At 43.6% G+C, this 19,475-nt stretch overlaps 1 protein-coding gene across 1 annotated transcript; it reads right to left on the bottom strand.

Annotated features, from left to right (window-relative positions):
• Positions 1-2,104: 2,104 nt before the first annotated feature.
• On the bottom strand, positions 2,105-17,695 carry LOC119446605 (dehydrogenase/reductase SDR family member 7). Its single transcript, XM_037711081.2, has 8 exons — positions 17,218-17,695; positions 16,334-16,483; positions 14,185-14,291; positions 13,886-14,081; positions 10,917-10,963; positions 9,024-9,146; positions 5,765-5,931; positions 2,105-2,544 (listed from the first exon to the last, which is right to left on the bottom strand). Exons 1-8 carry the CDS (start codon positions 17,345-17,347, stop codon positions 2,484-2,486), a joined length of 981 nt encoding a protein of 326 aa, XP_037567009.1. The 5' UTR covers positions 17,348-17,695; the 3' UTR covers positions 2,105-2,483.
• Between the last annotated feature and the right edge of the window lie 1,780 nt (positions 17,696-19,475).

Below are 19,475 nucleotides of genomic sequence, written 5' to 3'. Positions count from 1 at the left end.
ATGATTATCGCTGGAGAAAGGTACACCCCAGATGCTATAAACGGGTGGTTTTTTTTTTTTTTTTTTTTTTTTTTTTTTTTTTTTTTAGTACTTAGAAAATTGTTAACCATTTGGGGCTTATCCCACAACGACAATTGTCATCCGCCTTGCTTGAGTTTCCTTTCTTGAAAACTCTGCTATCGCTGCTTGAAATCGAGAATGTTATGCCCATAGAGGAATCCTATATGGCTATGCCGTTCGTAACCTGGAAGTACCGGGCTCGCAGCGTAAAAGAGAGCAAAGGTACCCAAGATACTTGCTGATTATCGTCATAGGACAAAGATAAGCCCCGAAGTATGAAGCTGTTATTAGAGTGAGCATGAGGAATAATAATTATTCCTCATGCTCACTCTAATAACAGCTTCATACTTCGGGGCTTATCTTTGTCCTATGAGCGCTTGGGATTAATTTCAAGACCTCTTATATACATAAAAAAAAAAATGTTTACACCATTTGGGACATATCTTGTCCCCAAACAGTCGTCGGCTATCTTAAGCATTTTTTTTTTTTTTTTTTTTTTTTTTTTTTTTTAGCGCTACGTGTCCGGCACTTCCAAGCATATGCGCGTTATCAGCATGACATGGCATCCTTGACAGGAAAGTAGCGAGCGCGGAGTTATCAAGAAAGGAAATGCAAGTAAGGCAGATGAAGATTATTGTTTTTAGGAACGAAATACACCTCGAAGGGTTAAAGATTTTTTTAGGGTATCACTTGGTTCACAAACTAATTGTCTTCTCTGCGTATCCTTGTAGAAGATGTCCTGCATGATAACAGCAAACTTGACAAAAGCCAGACACATTACGTCATCCAAGTTATCACCGGGCAGCGATTAAACACTTCACAATCACAGCATCAGCCAAGTTTATAGCACCAAGCTTGATGTCAGCAGCACATCCACTCCATTAAAAAGAAAGTAAGCTGTGGGCCTGCACAAATAAGCTTCCTATGCACATTACTTGAATCCAAAGTCACAAGATATATTCATAACGAAAGAAAGTGCACATTAGCACTTAAAATTATAGGAAAAAGATTCTGTAATCTTAACACCATCACATGGCTAGTCAGTAATGGAATATAATAACTCCATGTAATGCGGCATAAAAGAGTGCCATAGGGGTGATATCTACATTCAATTGTTGATACCAGGGTATTTAAGCATGCAGTCCATCATAAGGCAATCGCTGGGACAAGCTTTCTAAATGCATAGGTTGCACTGCTCCCTATGTGAAATTTACACAGCTTCGAGGTTGCTTCTTAGCATTTTACGACCACGAGATATCGCAGTCTGGCACTAATCACATCACCCTCACCTGCTCTTACAACATAATACAACGGTAACATGGATACGCAAGGATATTTAACTACATTGGCACTTTTAATAAGGCACACTAACTAGTGCAACATTATATTCAAGCGAAGCTTTTAGTGCCTCACAAGTGTCGGTGCCATTGAAGGTGTGACCGCAAAAAAACCGTCTCACGCAAGTCAAGGAAAACGGTGGAAAAGGCTAAGAATAGACCGCTGGTGAAACACGTGAGGCGCGCGCCCGTTACACGTGACGGAAGCACTCAATCAGGAGCGGGCACACACCTGGGAAAGAGCAAGTCTAGAGCAAGGGAAGGAAAGGGCATCTCGCACGTTGCTTCGGGTCTCCTTTCCACTGCACCCTCAGCAAATGGATGGGTAGGCGTCGCGTCGTTCGATTGGCGGTGGAACAAGCCGCTTTTGACGAGAAACGCCATCAACGTCGCCGGGAGCAGGCTTGCGTTCGCCGTGTGGATCCAACGTTCGAGGCAGCCCAGGCTCGGTTACAGTGGCAGGCAGCGAATCCCCCTTTAAATGCCCGTCTTACCGAAGCCCAGCATCAACGGAGGGCAGTGAACCCCGAGGCCAGAGAACCTGACACCCAATTTTGAGGGTACGACAAGCATCGTGTGCCCCCCCTGTTCCTGGTAGGGAAAGGGCCGACAAATTTTTTTTAATGGTTGCCACTTTAAAAATTGAAGTGTTGCAAGTACTCTAGAATTTTACTAAATATACAACAGAGGACACAAAACCAGGAAAATGTAGTTTTCAACTCCGCATTTTATTCTGTATAAAAACGGGTTTCTCAGCAACAATATCAGTCATCTAATACAACTTACATGGCAATGCACAACTGCCCTCCAGTTATCAGGTTTATAACATTACCAAAAGATGTGTACACCAGTATGTAATAAATTGCACATATCCTTACTCATAACTTATTCACAGAAGCACACTTTCAATTAAGCTTAATCAATGTGTTTTGTACCTGCAGGATGCTTCAGTATGCTCGCAATGTGTGCGCCTCAGTGTTGACACAAGAGCACGAGCAAAAAAACAGGTACTGAAAAACATGGTCACTTAACAAGCATACACGCAACTATTGTACAACAAGCAGCCACTGGAATGTTTCAGCGGCTCTACTGGCCCTCCCTCAGCTTCATCACCCTCTCCTTTGTGAAGAGCAACTTCATAACATAGCTGCAATAAAAAAAAAGTCAAAAACAAGGATCAGCTTCAGACATGTGCTCCAAACATGCACAAAGCACAGTACGTACAATATCTCTGCATTAATTCAAATAACTATGGCATAAAATCCTGGCACTAGTGGCAGTAAGTTATTCAGTAATGAGGAAGTGACACGTGCAAGAGACTACATGCCACAACTTAACTGTGTAAATTTATTGACTTGCACAAAACTTTCCAACTGAGTAATTTGACCTGCCAGTAAAAAAACACATTATGGAACACACTTTCCCGAGCCCAGGGTTATTAGCCTCGCTTTCAGGAAGCAACCACACAATAAGACACTGATGACCCCAAATTAGACCTCAAAGCCTTGATCTTTTTTTGGTGGGTCTCTGTGCCTACGTGACACATTGATAACCCACGAAGAATTTATGCAACTTTATGTTCAAAAGTGAATAAAACCAGTAAGCTGCAGCATAGAAAATCACAATTTTAAGGGCAACAAAAACTAAAATGACAAATGCCAGTGCAGTAGGCAACAAAAATTAAAATGACAAATGCCTGTGCAATTCTATTGTAAAAAGAAAGTATTCATCTGTCCCCTGCTGACCCCTAAACCAAGAGCGGGTGGGGAGGGGTTCCTCAGGACTCAATAAAGTTATTTCCTCCTCCTGTCCAATATGCATGGTGCATGCGACGCTGAATGTTTATACTTTGAGCTCACATTGTTGTCAAGGATAAGTTTCAGCTATTGATAAGATAACAACATGGCAAAGTTCTTCAAGGATTGTGCTTTATAATTTTACAACCTTAAATGTGGATGGGCCACAGTAAGGAGACCCGTGTGTGTGCCTACTTTCTGTGCCAGTTCCCGAGTGCTCCTAGAAAATGTAGCCTCAAAAGGAAAGGAAAAAAAAAAACGAACACACTTATTTGATGTGAAAGAGGGTTCTTTCGGGTCGCTGAGCAGCAGCGACAAACGCAGCACCAGCAGGTAGGGCGCAGCCAGAGAGCGAACTGCGTACGAGCCACACAATGGCAACAGGGCTATTTAGTATGCCCACCTTCTTCCTCACAATCAACCTCAGTATGGAAGAGAAGCCATCTAGGTGACTTAGGGAGAGGTCTGCGGATTGTAGTATGGCTTGAGCCAGTCAATCTGCACAGTCTCTTGCCTGTAACGATACTTTGAGATCAGAAGATGGCGATTTGGGTTAATTAACCGGCGATGTTTGCGCAACCACGTGGTAGGGCCCGTGGTACTTTGAAAGGAGCACGGATGAAAGGCCAGGAGCAGCAACAGGCGGGACCCAAAGCCACACGAGGGAGTCGATAGCGAAAGGGCGGGGAGGTGGTTAGAGGTCATGATGCTGTTTTTGGCGACACTGTTGAGCAGACGTCAAAGAACGGGCCAGTTGGCATTTCTCAGCATGCTGAGCGACCGTAGCAACAAGTGAGCAGCCGGCAGGCTCTGGCCAGTACGAGAGAACCATATCAATGGTGCTGGAGGGCTGGAGGCCGTAACACAAAAATAATGGTGAGAATCCGGTAGTGACTTGGGAGGCAGTGTTGTATGCGTATGTGACGAAGGGAAGTACAAGATCCCAGTTGGAGCAGTCTGACGCAATATACATTGATAGCACATCACCAAGAGTACCGATGAATCGTTTTGTTAAGCCATTGGATGTGGATGATAAAGGGATGATAAGTGGTAGTCATGCGGTGAATAATTTGGCACTCAGATAGGAGCGACTGCAGCATGTCCGAGAGGAATGCGCGAACCCGATCGCTCAGCAGTTCACGAGGTGCGCGCGTGGCGAAGAACAAAGTGGTCCAGAATGAACGAGACGAGGTCTTTTGCTGATGCAGCAAGTAAGGTGGCGGTTTCAGCATATCTTGTCAAATGATCTACGGCGACAACCATCCATTGGTTGCCAGCGCCAGTAGATCGAAGAGGCCCATATAAATCAATGCCAACACTGAAATGTGTGAGCTGGGCAGGGAAGTGGCTGGAGAGGTGCAGTGGATAGATGTAAGACATTTGCATCGCTGGCAGGCAATGCAGGAGCGTACGTATTGGTGGATGAGGTTGTACATCCCACGCCAATAGTATCGTAGGCGAAGCCGTGTGTAGGTCTTCGACACCCTGCCGTGACCCCACTGGGGTCGAAGTAAAAAGCAGAGCATAAATCTTTTCGAAGGTGGCGGGGCACGACTAAAAGCCATGTGCGGCCATCATTGTGGTAGTTGTGGTATAAAAGTGTTGCGGATGGTGAAACGCTGAGCCTGTCGGCATAACACTTGAGTTGCCAAAGCTGCCGGAGGGTTTGACAAAACATTGAATATCATGAAGACCCATTTGTCTTTGTGTTGCTGTACTGGCATCTGAAGTAACTAGGAAGCACAAGAGGGCATCGGCGTCAGAGTGTCTGCGTCCAGAGCGATAGACGACTCGGATATCATATTCCTGGATTCGGAGGAGCCATCGAGCGAGGCGACCTGACAGGTCTTTGAGGTTAGACAACCAGCAAAGCGTGTGATAATTCGTCACCACGTCAAAGGGTTGAACGTAGAGATATGGGCGAAATTTTTGAAGAATCCATAAGATGGCCAGTCACTCTTTCTGTTACTGAGTAATTGACCTCAGGTTTTGTGAGGGCACGACTGGCATAAGTGACCAGGTATTCGGCATTAGTGTTGCAAGGTTGTGCGAGCACGGCACCATGGCCAACACCACTGGCATCAGTGTGAAGCTCTGCAAGTGCGCTTGGATCAAAACGGCGCAAGATTGGCGGAGCCGTAAGTAGACAGCGAAGCTAAATGCATCATCAGAGGCTTCCGATCCAATAGAAAGTTCATTGTCGCCTTGGAGAAGTTGGTTTAGGGGTGCGATCACAGTACAAGCCACACGATAGCAATGGGGCTTTTCCGCGTGCCGATCTTCCCCACAGATGAAGAAATTGCAGCCACTGATCAGGTCAAGGTGAAAAAAACATGTTTTGGGAACCGTACAAGCTGTTCGATCGAAAAAAAGACAGATGTTTCGGGAGGTCCTGAGAAGTCTTTTCACCTTGACTTGGTCAACGACCGCAATTTCTTCATGTTACCTGACCAGATGAACTTTCGTCTAACTCTTGACTACGTAACACATTTCCTTCATATTTCTGTCTACTAGACTTTAGCTGGATCACAGCGATAACAGTGACTGCAAAAAAAATTAAAGTGCACTCACTTTCTGAATATGGATGGCATGTACTGTGCCAAATACATGGTGAGCAGGATCGGATTCTGGGAAATCCAGACCTCATCCATCTTATTAGCTATGGCAACAGCGATGAGCTTAGAGCAGCGTTCGGTGGGCATGAGTCGTGACTTAGGCGTGTCCTTCATGTTGTACAGCTGCAGGGAACAACGCAAAAACAAAGTTAAATAAAAATGAAAAGTTGAAATGAAAAGCACTCAATGAAATGAAAAGCACTCATACATGCCATTAGACTATTCATACAGAACAGCAACTACATGAATAGCTGGTTTTACATTGACTTTCACATTGAGGCAATGCATAAAAAACTTATATACGAAATTCATTTTCGCACCCCAATTATTAGAGTACTGACAACATTTCTTTACTTGTCACGTTCTTTTTTGTTAAATGAAGGTTCAAACCCTCTAAACCCTACAAAAAATATTCGCAACCTTTAGAGCGCCCTACGTAACTTACTATTACAAGTTTTGGTTTACTAAAAACAACTTTTGGTTTCGATATCCAGAAGGTGATGTGTTCTGACATAGCGATACAATGGCTTGCCCTATTCCTACAACTGCTGCGGCTGCTAGACGCGAGCGCAGCCACAAGAAATGCATGATATGCAATGTCATCATAATTAGTTTTACTGCTACTATACTATACAAGATGTCAGAAATCTTTGCTCTGTGTGCCATGATGTCCCGATAATGATGCCAGGTCCGGCATTTCGAGACTAACTTTAATTGAAATGAAAATTAATGAAAGAGTAACCTCCACATAACGAAATTCAATTTAAAAAAGTGTGATATAACAAAGTATTTAACTTTATAACTTCTTGTCCAGAGAAAACCATGTATTCGGAACCTCAATATAACGAGGTGTGTTTATACACGATTTCAATATAATAAAGTTTCACCGCTGCCGCGATGGAATACCAAAACAATAAATGGTTAGGGCACATCTCCATTTCTAGTGAAGTCGTTCGTGGCTGCACATGGCTGTCAGTGTGGCTGAGCGCATACGCAGCCCGGTAACCCTGTTTTAGAGGTAATCTGCCACATCTGCAAAGAGTGGGCGTGCTGAGATGACATCACCTACACTGTCTTCCCATACGTTTAGTACTGGAGGTTGCACAATCTCGAGTTTGAGAGATGCGTTGAAGCGAGAGGCCGACGAAGCATTCGCTCCCTGCTACCAGCGCTTTTCATGATAGCGGTTTTCTATTGTGTGCAACACTATCAGCCGCGGGAGCAGAGTGGACATGAAAGCATGGCTGGCTTCGCTTTGAACCACCAATCTGGAGATATCGTCGACACCGGATGAAACCATACGTTTCGTCACAGACTCAAATTCAACAAAATGATTTTTTGGTCTTATTCAAATTTGGTTTTTCCAACTGCCTGATAATACAGAAAATTTTGCAGCCCCTGCCGTGTAAGAAAAATTCTTCGGCAGCTTTACTTATTTGCATTTCATATGTGGTAGCTGTAAGCTACGAATGCCATCACCACCAGGCCCCGTTTTATTTAAGAACGAGGGGACTGAAAGACATTTCGGAGACAGCACCACAAGGGGCAGTCTGCATGCCTTCACTGCATATATAGGGTCTCCCAGGTAACGTTAGCCAAGCTGTTAAATGAAACATTTTTTTTTTCGAAAACACCGTGCAAGATACAATTTTAAAGGGGCTCTGAGCCACTTTTTATCAAAGTCGAGAAATGCATTCGAAGTTAAATTAGACTATTTCAGAAATACCTTGTCGCAAAAAGTTCTTCAATGTGTGCAGCAGAAGTGGAGTTATTGGCAATCAAACCCACTGCTCGCGGTGTTTCCATTTTTTCTTCAACTTTTTGCCCTGCGAAGGCTACGGCAGAGCGGGGTGTGTCCACAACGTTCCGCCTACTGAACGTCACCATGGCGCACAGTTCAAATTTGATTTTGGATGTTCACGTAGACGCCACTATTTCCGATTCTGGCGTGTGTCGCGGTTGTCCTCAGCGAGCCGCAGTTCACTCAGCCAATTAGGGTGCAACGATGTCCTTCTTGCCGGCGGGCCAGGTGGACATCGGGACACTAAGCCAGTGGACTCGTCGCAGCACCCTGCGGAGGCTGCGGTATCTAGTACACTAAATAGCAGACCGCACCTACATGCGACTGCAGCGTTTGCTTCGTGCATTACTTGGCTTGGTGAACACTCGCACACATGTGCTACGTGTTGCGGAATAGCTCTGTCCTGCACCAGCTAGACCGACGCATACTAGCCAAACCCAACTTGCATTTCAAAGCGCTATCAATAACTCGTTACGAAACAAAGTGTGCCAAGGAGTCTACCCAGGAGCGGCCAGGAGTGACTGCATGCTGGCAAGCGTGCATGTGGTCTGACCTTAAGTTTCGCGTGGTTCGAGACTAGTTGAATTTTAACCTAGCCGAAATTAGCGAGACCCGACGGCTAGGACATGGGTAAGCAATGTGGCCAAAGTTTAATTCCTACGCAGGCAGCCGCGGCCGAGCGTGAGCTAATGATAGTTGGCTTCTTCTGGAAGTACGTAATGATTATCAAAATTTAAAAGCAGATTTTCGCTTACTTCAGCCTGTTTATTAAACTACGTCAATAAATATACACAGTAACAGTAGGAAGAAGTGCACTGATCCAAACACCCTTCTTGATTTATGTCAGCTATTGGCCAATAGCAACTGCGTATGGGAATCCGCTTTATTACGAAATAAAGCGTCCAGAAAAGTGAGGAGCAGGCTTCTGTTGCAGAGAGAATTTGAGAGAAAGGCGACTTCGCGATTGGCCTGCATGCTCCATGCATTGCGCACGACTGCAGAACTTGGCCTGAGATGTTCATAGCAGCGTATGCTATCCGCAGACTATTTTTTCACCAAGCCCAAGGGGTGGTTCAGGGCCCCTTGAAGACCTATGGTGTTCAGTCGTCAAACCTCTGACGACCAAGCACCATAGTCTTAATCGTATCTACACTGACATTTAAAAATTTTTTTTCTCTTTTTCAGCAATTTAGGAGACAAACAACATCTGTTTTTTTGGAATATTCCTCACTTATCCTACATTGAAACGGTACTGACAGGCAAGTTGCCGGCACTTCTTTCCATGCCTGAAAACACAGGAGTCGCTCGTTCTGCACGGGCCAATCATCACATTGCTGGTTCACAAACAAACCATGTCCTGCTGCCACTATCTGTGAAAGCCGAGGATAGTGAGTACACTTAGGGAGACACCAACCTTGCCAGGGGTGGCAGTAAATGCACGCTCCCGGATGCGCGAGAATACAGGTCCTGGACAGGTAATGGTGACATCTAAACCTCCCAGGATCACACCTTCCAGGCGCAAGCACTCGTAGTAGCCCTGAAAGTTCATGCACGCACTGTTAACAAACACATTGGCACATGCTTCACGATGCTTCCAACAATACATGATCATCTCACACGTGAATGCTAGTTTGACAGCTTATGAACAAGCAGCATAAGTGTCATGTACAAGACAATCAGGCCTATGAGACTGACAGAGGAGAACAGCAAAAATTGCAAGTAAACATGTTTCACCACCAGCTAAACTCTGTATAAAATACGCACCCAGCAATGTAGATATGACTGAACTAAAGCACAGCTCAGAGCATAAAAAGTTGAAACCACTTCTACCAACATAACCTTGATCCCAAGGACGTTTTATAATACACTCTCCCGTCTTTTTTTTCTGTCAGAACAACTTATCCCGAACGATCATTGCAATACATTTGCACAGACCTACAGTATACAACAATTAAATATTTCAAACTGTAGAACTGTTGACACAGGAAGGAATGCTTACAACAAACGGTTGTTAATGATGTTAAGGGGTGGACTAAATCCAAATGTATAAGTGACTGAAAAGAGCTGTCTGCTTAAAAAGGCATCTCACATAAGTGAGAGAAAAATGCTATTACTCATTTCCCATCACAAGTATGTCAAGGAAGTGGGGAATGCATTACATACATTAACATAAAGGGACACTAAAGAGAAAAATAACTGAAGCCGTATTAGTAAATCACCTTTCTAGAATACCAAAAAAGCCACTCATGCTGTTAGAAGAGGGTTGATAAGCCAGAAAAGATGCAAAAACAAAACTGGTCTGCTCACCACCTCGCCGTGAAGTTGACAGCGTCTGCTCAAGACTAATTAATTTTTCATGAGTAAAGATGGACTGCATTGTATTTATTCTAAAAGTGCCAAAGACTTGAGCAAGTTTTGATAATTTTTTACTGTACCATAACGACTCAAATACCAGAAAATACTTTCCGATCCGTGACATCGCACTGATGTACCAGCACTAGGGTTTTGGTGTGAAATCACTTTATTTTCTAGTAATGGAGCACTTGGCACAATATTAGCGAAAATGAAGTTTTGGTAGAATACTTTAACAGTCTCAACTGAGTTATTGTTTTTCTTTAGTGCTCCTTTAAATTCACCTAAGGCAACACTTTGCTGTGATATAATAGAATGTAACAACACTACAACTTATCGAAACACAGGTACCCTGGATCATTTATTGGATCACGACATTGATCATTTTAATGCTGACTGTCTGATTAATCTATCAATAAAATCAACTTGATTTAATCGTCCCAACACTGCATATTGCCTATAAAAATCGCCTAGAAGGCTCAAGGTTAACTTTGACAACTTCTCATTTCATAGTGTTATCCAAAATAGCTTCAAAAAACACAGGTGCCTTCAACTGTGCCTCTGTCAGAACCAATAACCTGTGTGCACAGCACCAGACTGATACAACACCCAAGTTGAGTCATGTTATTGCTAAGACCCTTCATATTAGCAAAATAGTTATCGCTTTGCCAGTCTCGCATTCAAAAGCAAAGTGGCCGAGTTGGTTATGATTAATTTTAGCATGAAACAGAGCCAACAAAAGAGACAAAAGGAAGAATAAATGACAATCAGCGCTTTGTTGTCGTTTATTCTTTCCTTCTTTTCTCCCTGTTCTGGCCTTAGAGGTTGTCTTCCACATATGATGTCGATTTAGCAGAAGCATTAAAAGATCCTTTATCAGCGAGAAGGTTTCATCAATGTCTATGAGTGAATAGGGTAAAAATATGAGTTTAGTAGATATGATTCTTTTACATACCTGCAGTGCATGCTTGGAACCAGTGTAGGTGGCCGAGAAGGGTGCACCTGGTCGAAAAACAAAAGACTTGCTATACACGCTACAAGGCCAAAAAATTACTTTTTTCCATGCCATAATACAAGCAAACTGCGCTTGTACACATTTGCAAAAGTGACTATGCCACCATTAGTTGGGAAAAATGCCTCACAGAAAGCTAGATATACGATTATGAAATTGATTTATTCACCCAGCAGTTCAAAGCCTTTTCTTGCTGTTCAGGACATACGTTACGTAGATATCCCCTTCAGTAATGAATCGGATGCATTGTCAAATGCGTAACAGTTACATAATTTTACTCCAAGATGCTGCAGACTCCACTGAAAGAAAGTCGAGAATGCTGGGATAATCTTCTGGCATTTTTAGTGGGTCCTCATAATGACAGCGTAATAAAATTTTGATTTAGCATACAGACATGGTGCATTTTTTTTTCTTAAAAATATTTGAATAATTTATTACCACATGCACAAATTAATTATCAGCTGCAGATATTACGAGGAAGGAACAATTCCTTCACTACTGCAGTCGGAACATGGCACATCAAACATTCCATCAGATGTGGTAGCAAAGTTATGTGTAGGAATACTCTGCAGCCTCAAGCGAACTGTTTTTTTTTTATTATTATTATTATTCACCCGGGTTTTCAAGCGGCATAATGTGTGAATGAAATTCTGCATACGCATGGAGGTCTGTTTCATGTAGATAAAACAGCGACTCATGAAGTGTATTGTCCATATTTGTAAAGTGCTGCAGTCATATTGAATAAGCAGAGGGTGCCCAAAGATCAAATGTCAGATTTTTTTTTTCTAGTCACACCCATGTTTACACTGGCTGTATGGGACCAGTAGGTATGTTTCTGCACATTTGCATATGAAAATCAGTGTTGAGCTGCTGGATGTGGATATGCCCCTGCACAGCCACGCCCACACCTGAGCACCTTTTTCGTGGCATGACAGCTATCCAAAGCATAGCAGGAACTCTACATGCCAATGCTGAAAAATAATGGTCATGTTCTCCTGCAGCAACATCGCACGCACTGGCTTCTCTTTTACAGCATTAACTCCAGCTCTTGTAATGCAATGCAATAGCAGAGAAAAACCTGCGATATGATAGCACATAAGTTAGGCTTGTCGACAATATCTATGAGTGTACCTCCATCTCTAATCTCATTTCTCAAAGCGGCTCAACCTCTGGAACAAATAAAAATTGCATATGTAATTTAGCATTTTTTATCAACTAATAAAGTGCCACTACGAACTGATATGTTTCGACTTTTCACCTATTTGAGAGGTTATGCTACCAGACCCAGACGGTCACTAGCTGAAACTCATGTGTTGAATGTTTTATTATTCATATTTTCCTAAAAATATATGTGACTGGAATAAGCTGTCTGACCAAATAGTAACACAGAAGAGGGTAGAAAACTGGGCAAGTTGGTAATGGTTCATGGTTATAACAGGACAGTGAAAATGAAGACTAAGAAAGGCATAGACACAACATAAGCACTTGTGTTGTGTCTACGCATTCCTTCCTCTTTTTCAATGTGCGCGTGTTATTAGCAATGAACCAAACTGATAGCTAACAGGCATTCGACTGTCGATTTTCGAGACATATCTTCAGTGAAAACTTTGCACTGGATGAGATTGTGTGTTTCACTCATTTCACCATACTTTGATGCTACTTTCACTTTTTTCTTCATCACACATTGATTGTACTGAAAATCATAGGAATGACGGTGCCTGTGAAGTCAAATACTAAGTTGTTTTATACTGAATGTGCTTCCCCTTTTTTTTTTTCTTCCTCAGCTGTGATCTTGCATGCGCACCACCATGCCAAAATCTTTGCATAAGATTGCAGTACTATTTATTTAGGGTGTGCAAATAGTCATTTTTGAGACTGATTTGAACAGATCAAATAGTGCAAGAAGCGAATGGAATAAAAAACAGTTTTTGAATAATGAACCACCGCTATCACAATATAATATAAATTAATGCTCACATCCCAGTATTCTTACAGTTAGCAAATTTCTGTCATTACATGGTACATTATGAAGCATTGTTTATTAAAAGCACAAATGGAGCATTAGGAGTAAACAAGTAGTTTCTGTGCCTGCACAGGACTCTTCAGATAGTGCGAATCATCGCTGTGTAGCTTGTAAGTATGGCTACCTAGGCAAACGCAGCCTGCTCCACTAAGCAAGTTCTGTTTTAACACGATAGCGTTTAGGGCCCCGTGTCCTGTCGCAGAAAATCCGGCGTCGGCAATGCCGCCCGCGGCCGAGAAAATCATCCCCAACCACGCAGGCACTCCAAATATATTTTACCACTAAAGTTGCTCACACTTTGTCTTGCATTCTTTACAAAGTTATTCCTCACAATTTTGAGAGTGACAGCCCACAAACAATTGTCATGAAACAAAACACCGACAGCGCATGCCTTTTATGCTAAATCCTCTCAGGCTGAAATATTAAAGTGCAAACAATAAAAGAAGGCCGGCCCACAAAAGAGGCCATGTTTCTACCAGAAAGCGCACTTTCGTGCATAGCGTTCACTGCCAGCGTTTCCCGGTAAACAATACAGTTACATAAGCTGCAGTTGCCGGGAAGTGCGAGAAACAGTCAAGGATCTTTGAATGCTATTGCGTTCCACTCTTGAAGGCGAAGCTCAAGCGTCCTCCAGATTTTTATGTCTATACTCTAGCGGGAGTGTGAAACATTTACCATACCTTTGCTCCAATTTTATGTTTAATTGTACGCAATTGACATTTCAAAATATTCAAAAAGGTATTACAAACATTCACATTTTCAAATAGTGACAATTCAATTCGAAAACCAAATCAAATGGGACAATATTTTATTTGTTTGAAAGTTTCGAATTTTCACACATCCCTACTGCAACTGCCATACTGCAAGAGACAAAGCAAGAGGGACTTACCAAGCTTTCCAGCCGTGCTGCTGGTGACCACAACATGACCTTGCACACCCTTTTCCTTAAAATACTTTACAACGCACCGCGTAAGAGATATGGCACCGAAGACGTTGCAGTCAAACATCTCTTTGTCGATCTCGACAGGAATCTCCTCAAAGGAGGCTCTCTGGCTACGGCCAGCATTGTTAACCAGGACATCCAACTGGCGAGAAAAAGAGTGCAGCAGTTTAATGATCAAGCCACGCGACACACCTCCACACCACCACAATAAATGCTAAATAACTGTTGTGCAAACTAATACAAACCTTGCCAAAATGGTCCAGGACCTTCTGAAGCTGCTCGCTGTGCGACGAGAAGTTGCAAATGCTGAATGGGAGAACAAGGACTTCCGTCCCTTTGTTTTTCCCAAACTCTATAAAAGTAGAGCAAATTGAGTACTGTTAACTTAGTGTTCAGGGATCTGGATAGAATACCGAAATGTTTAACCCACAATTTAATTAAAGGCATTCTAAACAGAAAAATATGTTGAGCTGTATTAGTACACTACCCTGCTACAATAGCAAGAAAGCCACTTTTCATGAGTAGACACTTGACAAGCCAAAAACGACAAAAACGACAAAAGGTGTGTGGTGGTGCCGTCCTGGCATTCAAGTTCGCTGCGACATTGTGGATTTTGATGGCGTCAGCTTGAGCCAAATTTTTTATTGATAGAAATGGAATAACATTATGATGTTACGTGTAGCTGGCGTACAAGGCTATTTACAATATATTTACACGTATGTCAACGGTGGCCAAGATGCCGACCCTATATCAATCGAGAACACGTCTTCCTCCTCTTCGGTGCAGCCACACTGTGACGGCTGTTCCGTATCAATATACTAAAGGAGCCAATGATTGAACTACTGTGTCACAATGACCCAAACACGAAAAAACACTTTGCATTCTATGACAGTGCTGGGGTTCCGATGTGAAATTTTAAAAAACTGATAGTGTGGCCTTCATTCCCCCTTCTAGTAGTTATCCTCTTACCACAAAATTTAGGAAAATAGAGTTTTGCCAGAACACTCAGTCTAAATTAGTGTAGTGTTTCACTTGAATGCCCCTCAATCTAACTTTATAAATAAGCTAATATGCCTTCACACTGCATACAAGTACAAAAGGATGATCGAAAAGTTGGGTCACTGACTAAGTCAAAGCAAAACATGAAGTCCAAAGAAATGTTGAAGTTCTTGTTTCGACTAGGTAAATTTTCAATCATGTTCGGCCTGACCAGACAGTATTCAGTCAAGTGCTTGATTTCAGATTTGCTTTCAAAACTGAAGGTTTATGGACAGTAATCCTGCAACAGACAGGCACCTCCTGAACCTCATTCCATTGTTTCCATCATCAGGTTTAGAGCATTTGTGTAACTGCTAGAAGCAGATGCATGTGCTATCGTTCTCCTAATGCATCTGAGCAGATGTTATCGCATGTTCATAATAGTATGACACAGATTATAATGATTTGCGGGGTGTTACAATAATGAAAAAGGTGTAGAAGCTATTTATCATCATCACTTCATTTGCTGCAAAATAAAACATTAAAAACATTCTTTACAATTATTTTTGTGTGGAAAATGTAACAGCATTTGTGCTGTTACTTCCTTTTTGTCAGCTTCTGCACCATGATGGCACTTCAGCTACACACTAGTGCACGGTGAATGCACTGCAGCACAAGCATTTCCTCTGACCAGCTTAATAATTGTTTACGAGTTCACAGACGGGTTGTCAGTACTGAAATGTTACGAGAAAATCACCTTTTGAGCCATTATTTTCTATAAAATATTAAATTTTGGGGTTTTACGTGCCAAAACCTCTATATGATTATGTGGCATGTCAAAGTGGGGGACTCCGGATCAATTCTGACCCCCTGGGGTTCTTTAATGTGCACCCAATGCACGGTACATGGGCATTTTATCCCCATTAAAATGTGGTCGCCGTGGCCAGTATTTGATCCCGCACCCTCAGGCTTAGCAACACCATGCCGAAGCCACTACACCACCAGGGCAGGTTTTCCATAACACATTCGGTTTCAGTAATTCTTTGGTTCAATATGGAAAACTATTGTGACTTGTGATATGAATACTCAGAAAAATGAAGAGACAAGGGAGAGCTTCGGATAAATGTTTTCACCCGTGTGCATGGTTCAATGGCCTCGTTGTTGCCAGACATGCCAAGCTATTACTGAAGCCAATTGTGTGGTATTAAGCAAAAACTGAAGATAACATATGATTCGTTGTGCTAGGTTTGAGTGCTGGCTAACTAGTGGCAAGTTACGACTGTATTACACACACAGCGAGCAAGCACTATCAAATGCGTAAGCAGCGATGCTGGATAGTCTGATAAAGAAATACACATGCGGCAAAGTCAAATGAAGATGCAAAATAATAATAAAAAAAAGGCCAGGAGTTCTTACCAAGGCAGTTGTTTTTTACAAGCTCTAGGTTTTCCAGGTTGGTGCCAGAAATGACTAGACGAGATCCCACTTTGGCCAGCTCATATGCAAGGTATTCGCCAATGCCACTTGATGCTCCTGTGATCCATATTACTTTTCCTTTCAGGGTTGCTGCAATTTGAAAACCAAGAAAACGTTCCTAGGTGACCCATTTAGCAATGATATCACACTCGTAACATTGCAATTATCAGCTCATTTAGTGTTTGCAAATGATATGGAAGCTGGAAGGGACTCATGTCAGTGCCGCATCGATTACCACGACACGCCCCCGCCCATTTCCCACCCGCCCTCCTCTTTATTATTCTTTTTATTTGAAGAATGACCAAGTGTGTTTTCTTCAAATACACTTGTTCGTTTTCCACGGTATTCGCGAACGATAGATAACATTACGGCTAAAAAGGTCTTATGCTTTTCTAATTCTTTATAGTGCTGCAACTGTTTCTCGTCTGTCTAGAAGGAATGGAGGCTTTTATTTCCCCTCCTTTCGTGTATGCAAGAGATGCACTTTGCGCAATTAAAGGTGCGCGTTTTTCCCGCTTTCAAGGCTACAGCTGACGCACGCAACGACTTGCAAGTCTTTACCACCTAAGAATGTGAGCATGCTAAGAGTTACCAGTGAACGAATGAGGACATTATTCAAACATTGTTTTAATATCTTAGCAAGAGCTCCCCGAAAGGACGTGGAATCGAAGAAACCTATAATGTATCCCGGATAAGGAAACTGAGGAGCAACCCGACAGCGGGTCATCGAAAAGCCGAGACAAGCATGAGGAAAAACGTAACACGCAAGAACAGCGCTTTGACAATGAAAAAGCTCTGTTTTGCTCGACCGTAGTAAGACTTACCTATCGAACGTCCGAACTTCGACTTGAACAGAAGCGTCAGGTCGGCGTCGGCTAGCTTAAGCCATGCAGCGAAGGCCATGAGCCATGGTATGCCCATATAAAGGAGCCACGACACCAAACAACACGCCATGATGCGGGCACGTTAACGCCGCAATGAGTCAAGGAGGTAAGCACTGCAGATAAGAGAAGACTTGAAGAGCAAAGTACTACACAGCTTCGCAGCCGTGAGCGCGGCAGCGCAGCCCGCTGCTCAGTTCGCACGGCGCGCTGAAGTCGCCAACACAGGCTGGAAGAGCCCAGCGGGAATAACACAACTGAGGGAAGCACTCGGGTTATAACAAAATCGACTGACACCGGTGACGGGCAGTTGGCGCTCAGTGATACGTGCGTAGGGCGTGTGTGCACAGACGACAGTCGTCAGGTCATGTCTCGCGACTGGCTACTTTAGCCATTCGGCTTGAGCAGCTTGCTTGGATTTCCCGCTACCCTCTCCCATACAGCGGCCCTTTCCACGCCCTTTCTTTCACCCTCCGTCCGAACAACCCTCCCCTGCCCCCCTCTCCGTAATGGTATGAAGCGCGCGTCTTACGAATGATTCAGTGGGGTCGATGGCCAGCGTATCGAGCTTAGACGCTATCATTTCCGCACTAGTGTCTTTAATTACGTCGCCAGAAATGCAAAAGAAATGTCAGCGTCGACATATGTATAGCTGAACGTAGCGTATTCGTCGGACGTCGGCACGAAAACGAGCAAGAATATTCTTAGCAAACATACGTCTTTCCAACTCTTTATGATGTAGGGGTTTTTTCTTTTTTACGTTCGAGCAGATATTTGTATAATCACGCGGACATATAGCGCAATTCAGCACGTGAACTCGAGGCAGCTAATTAAAATGATTCTATAATAAACCGTTTAATTATTTACATTAGGATACATGCTTCTTCTTTCTGGGGTTTTACGTGCCAAAACCAGTTCTGATTATGAGGCACGCCGCAGTGGAAGGCTCCGGATTAATTTTTACACCCCTGGGGTTCTTTAACGTGCACTACAACGCAAGCACACTGGCGTTTTTGCATTTCGCCTCCATCGAAATGCGGCCGCCGCGTTCGGGATTCGATCCCGCGACCTCGTGCTTGCACTTGACAGGGAGAGGGGGGGGAGGGTAGGCCGCATGCTAACAGAGCAATTTCGAAAAGGGGAGGGGGACACGTGCCCAGTGCCCCCTCCTCCTTCTCCCCCCTGGCTACACCACTGCTACCTATATGATATAGTCGCCGTAGTAGGGAGCTTCGGCTTACAATTATTTTTCTTTAGAATTGACAGCGCAAGCCATCGTAGAGCACCGTCACCGTGAAACGAACCAGCAACCTCGTCCTCAGTAGCAAAATGCGTTAGAACCACAGAAAGTTGAGCTAGTTTGTATAGGGATTCATCGTGAAAGAAGGTAAGGCGTGCAGACACGGACACAAGAGAAGGTAACTATAGACTACACAAACGCCGCAAATGCCGCAGCCTCTGAAACAACGCAACGTGTTTCTCAACTAGACAGGAAAATCACGTGAGGCTGCCTGTCCGGCAGCGGCCTTGGCCTGTTCAGAGAAGGAAGCATGGCCCCCGGTGTTTGCATTGTCATCACTTAGCTATTATTTCCTTCCCGCTTCATTGTGATTGTCTCGTTCTCGTAGATTTAATCCGGTGCGACTTACCCAGGCACGTACACAAGAAAGAACCGCGCGACAGGTTGCCTACTGCGACCTCGAATTTGCAGCTCCGTCCGGCGCCCAAGGAAGTGTGCTTGGCCTCAAGCACTCGCTGTTTCGAGGTCATCCATATTCCGAGAGGAGAGGTGCTGCCCCTAGCTTTTCTTTTCGGTGTAGCTTATCTCTCAGTGTTACCTGGATGCGGTGCCCTTGATGCTTATATGATCAAGATTTGTGATCAATATCGGTAAACATAGCTCGCTCGGCGCCAATGCCGGCAAGCAGCATCGCCAAGCAGGAAAAACGGAGGCTTTCTTCAGTGTTGTAGCCTTCTCGTCTTGATTAAGAGTATACAAAAATGGAGGCGGGATGAGGGGTAGGGGGGGGGGGGGGGGGTATTTTGTCCAGGTACAGTGACTACAGACTCGAGAGCAGAGCGCACACAGTCCTACAGCTGAGAGTGAATAAGGCTATATCTGTGAACATGGTATATATAGGTATATCTGTGACAAAATAGCCCCGCTGTAAGCTGCAACATTTCCATGGTGCTCCAGTGTA

Source organism: Dermacentor silvarum, chromosome 3, assembly GCF_013339745.2.
Source record: "Dermacentor silvarum isolate Dsil-2018 chromosome 3, BIME_Dsil_1.4, whole genome shotgun sequence".
NCBI classification, from domain to species: domain Eukaryota; kingdom Metazoa; phylum Arthropoda; class Arachnida; order Ixodida; family Ixodidae; genus Dermacentor; species Dermacentor silvarum.
This window is presented reverse-complemented; position numbering and strand designations above follow the sequence as displayed.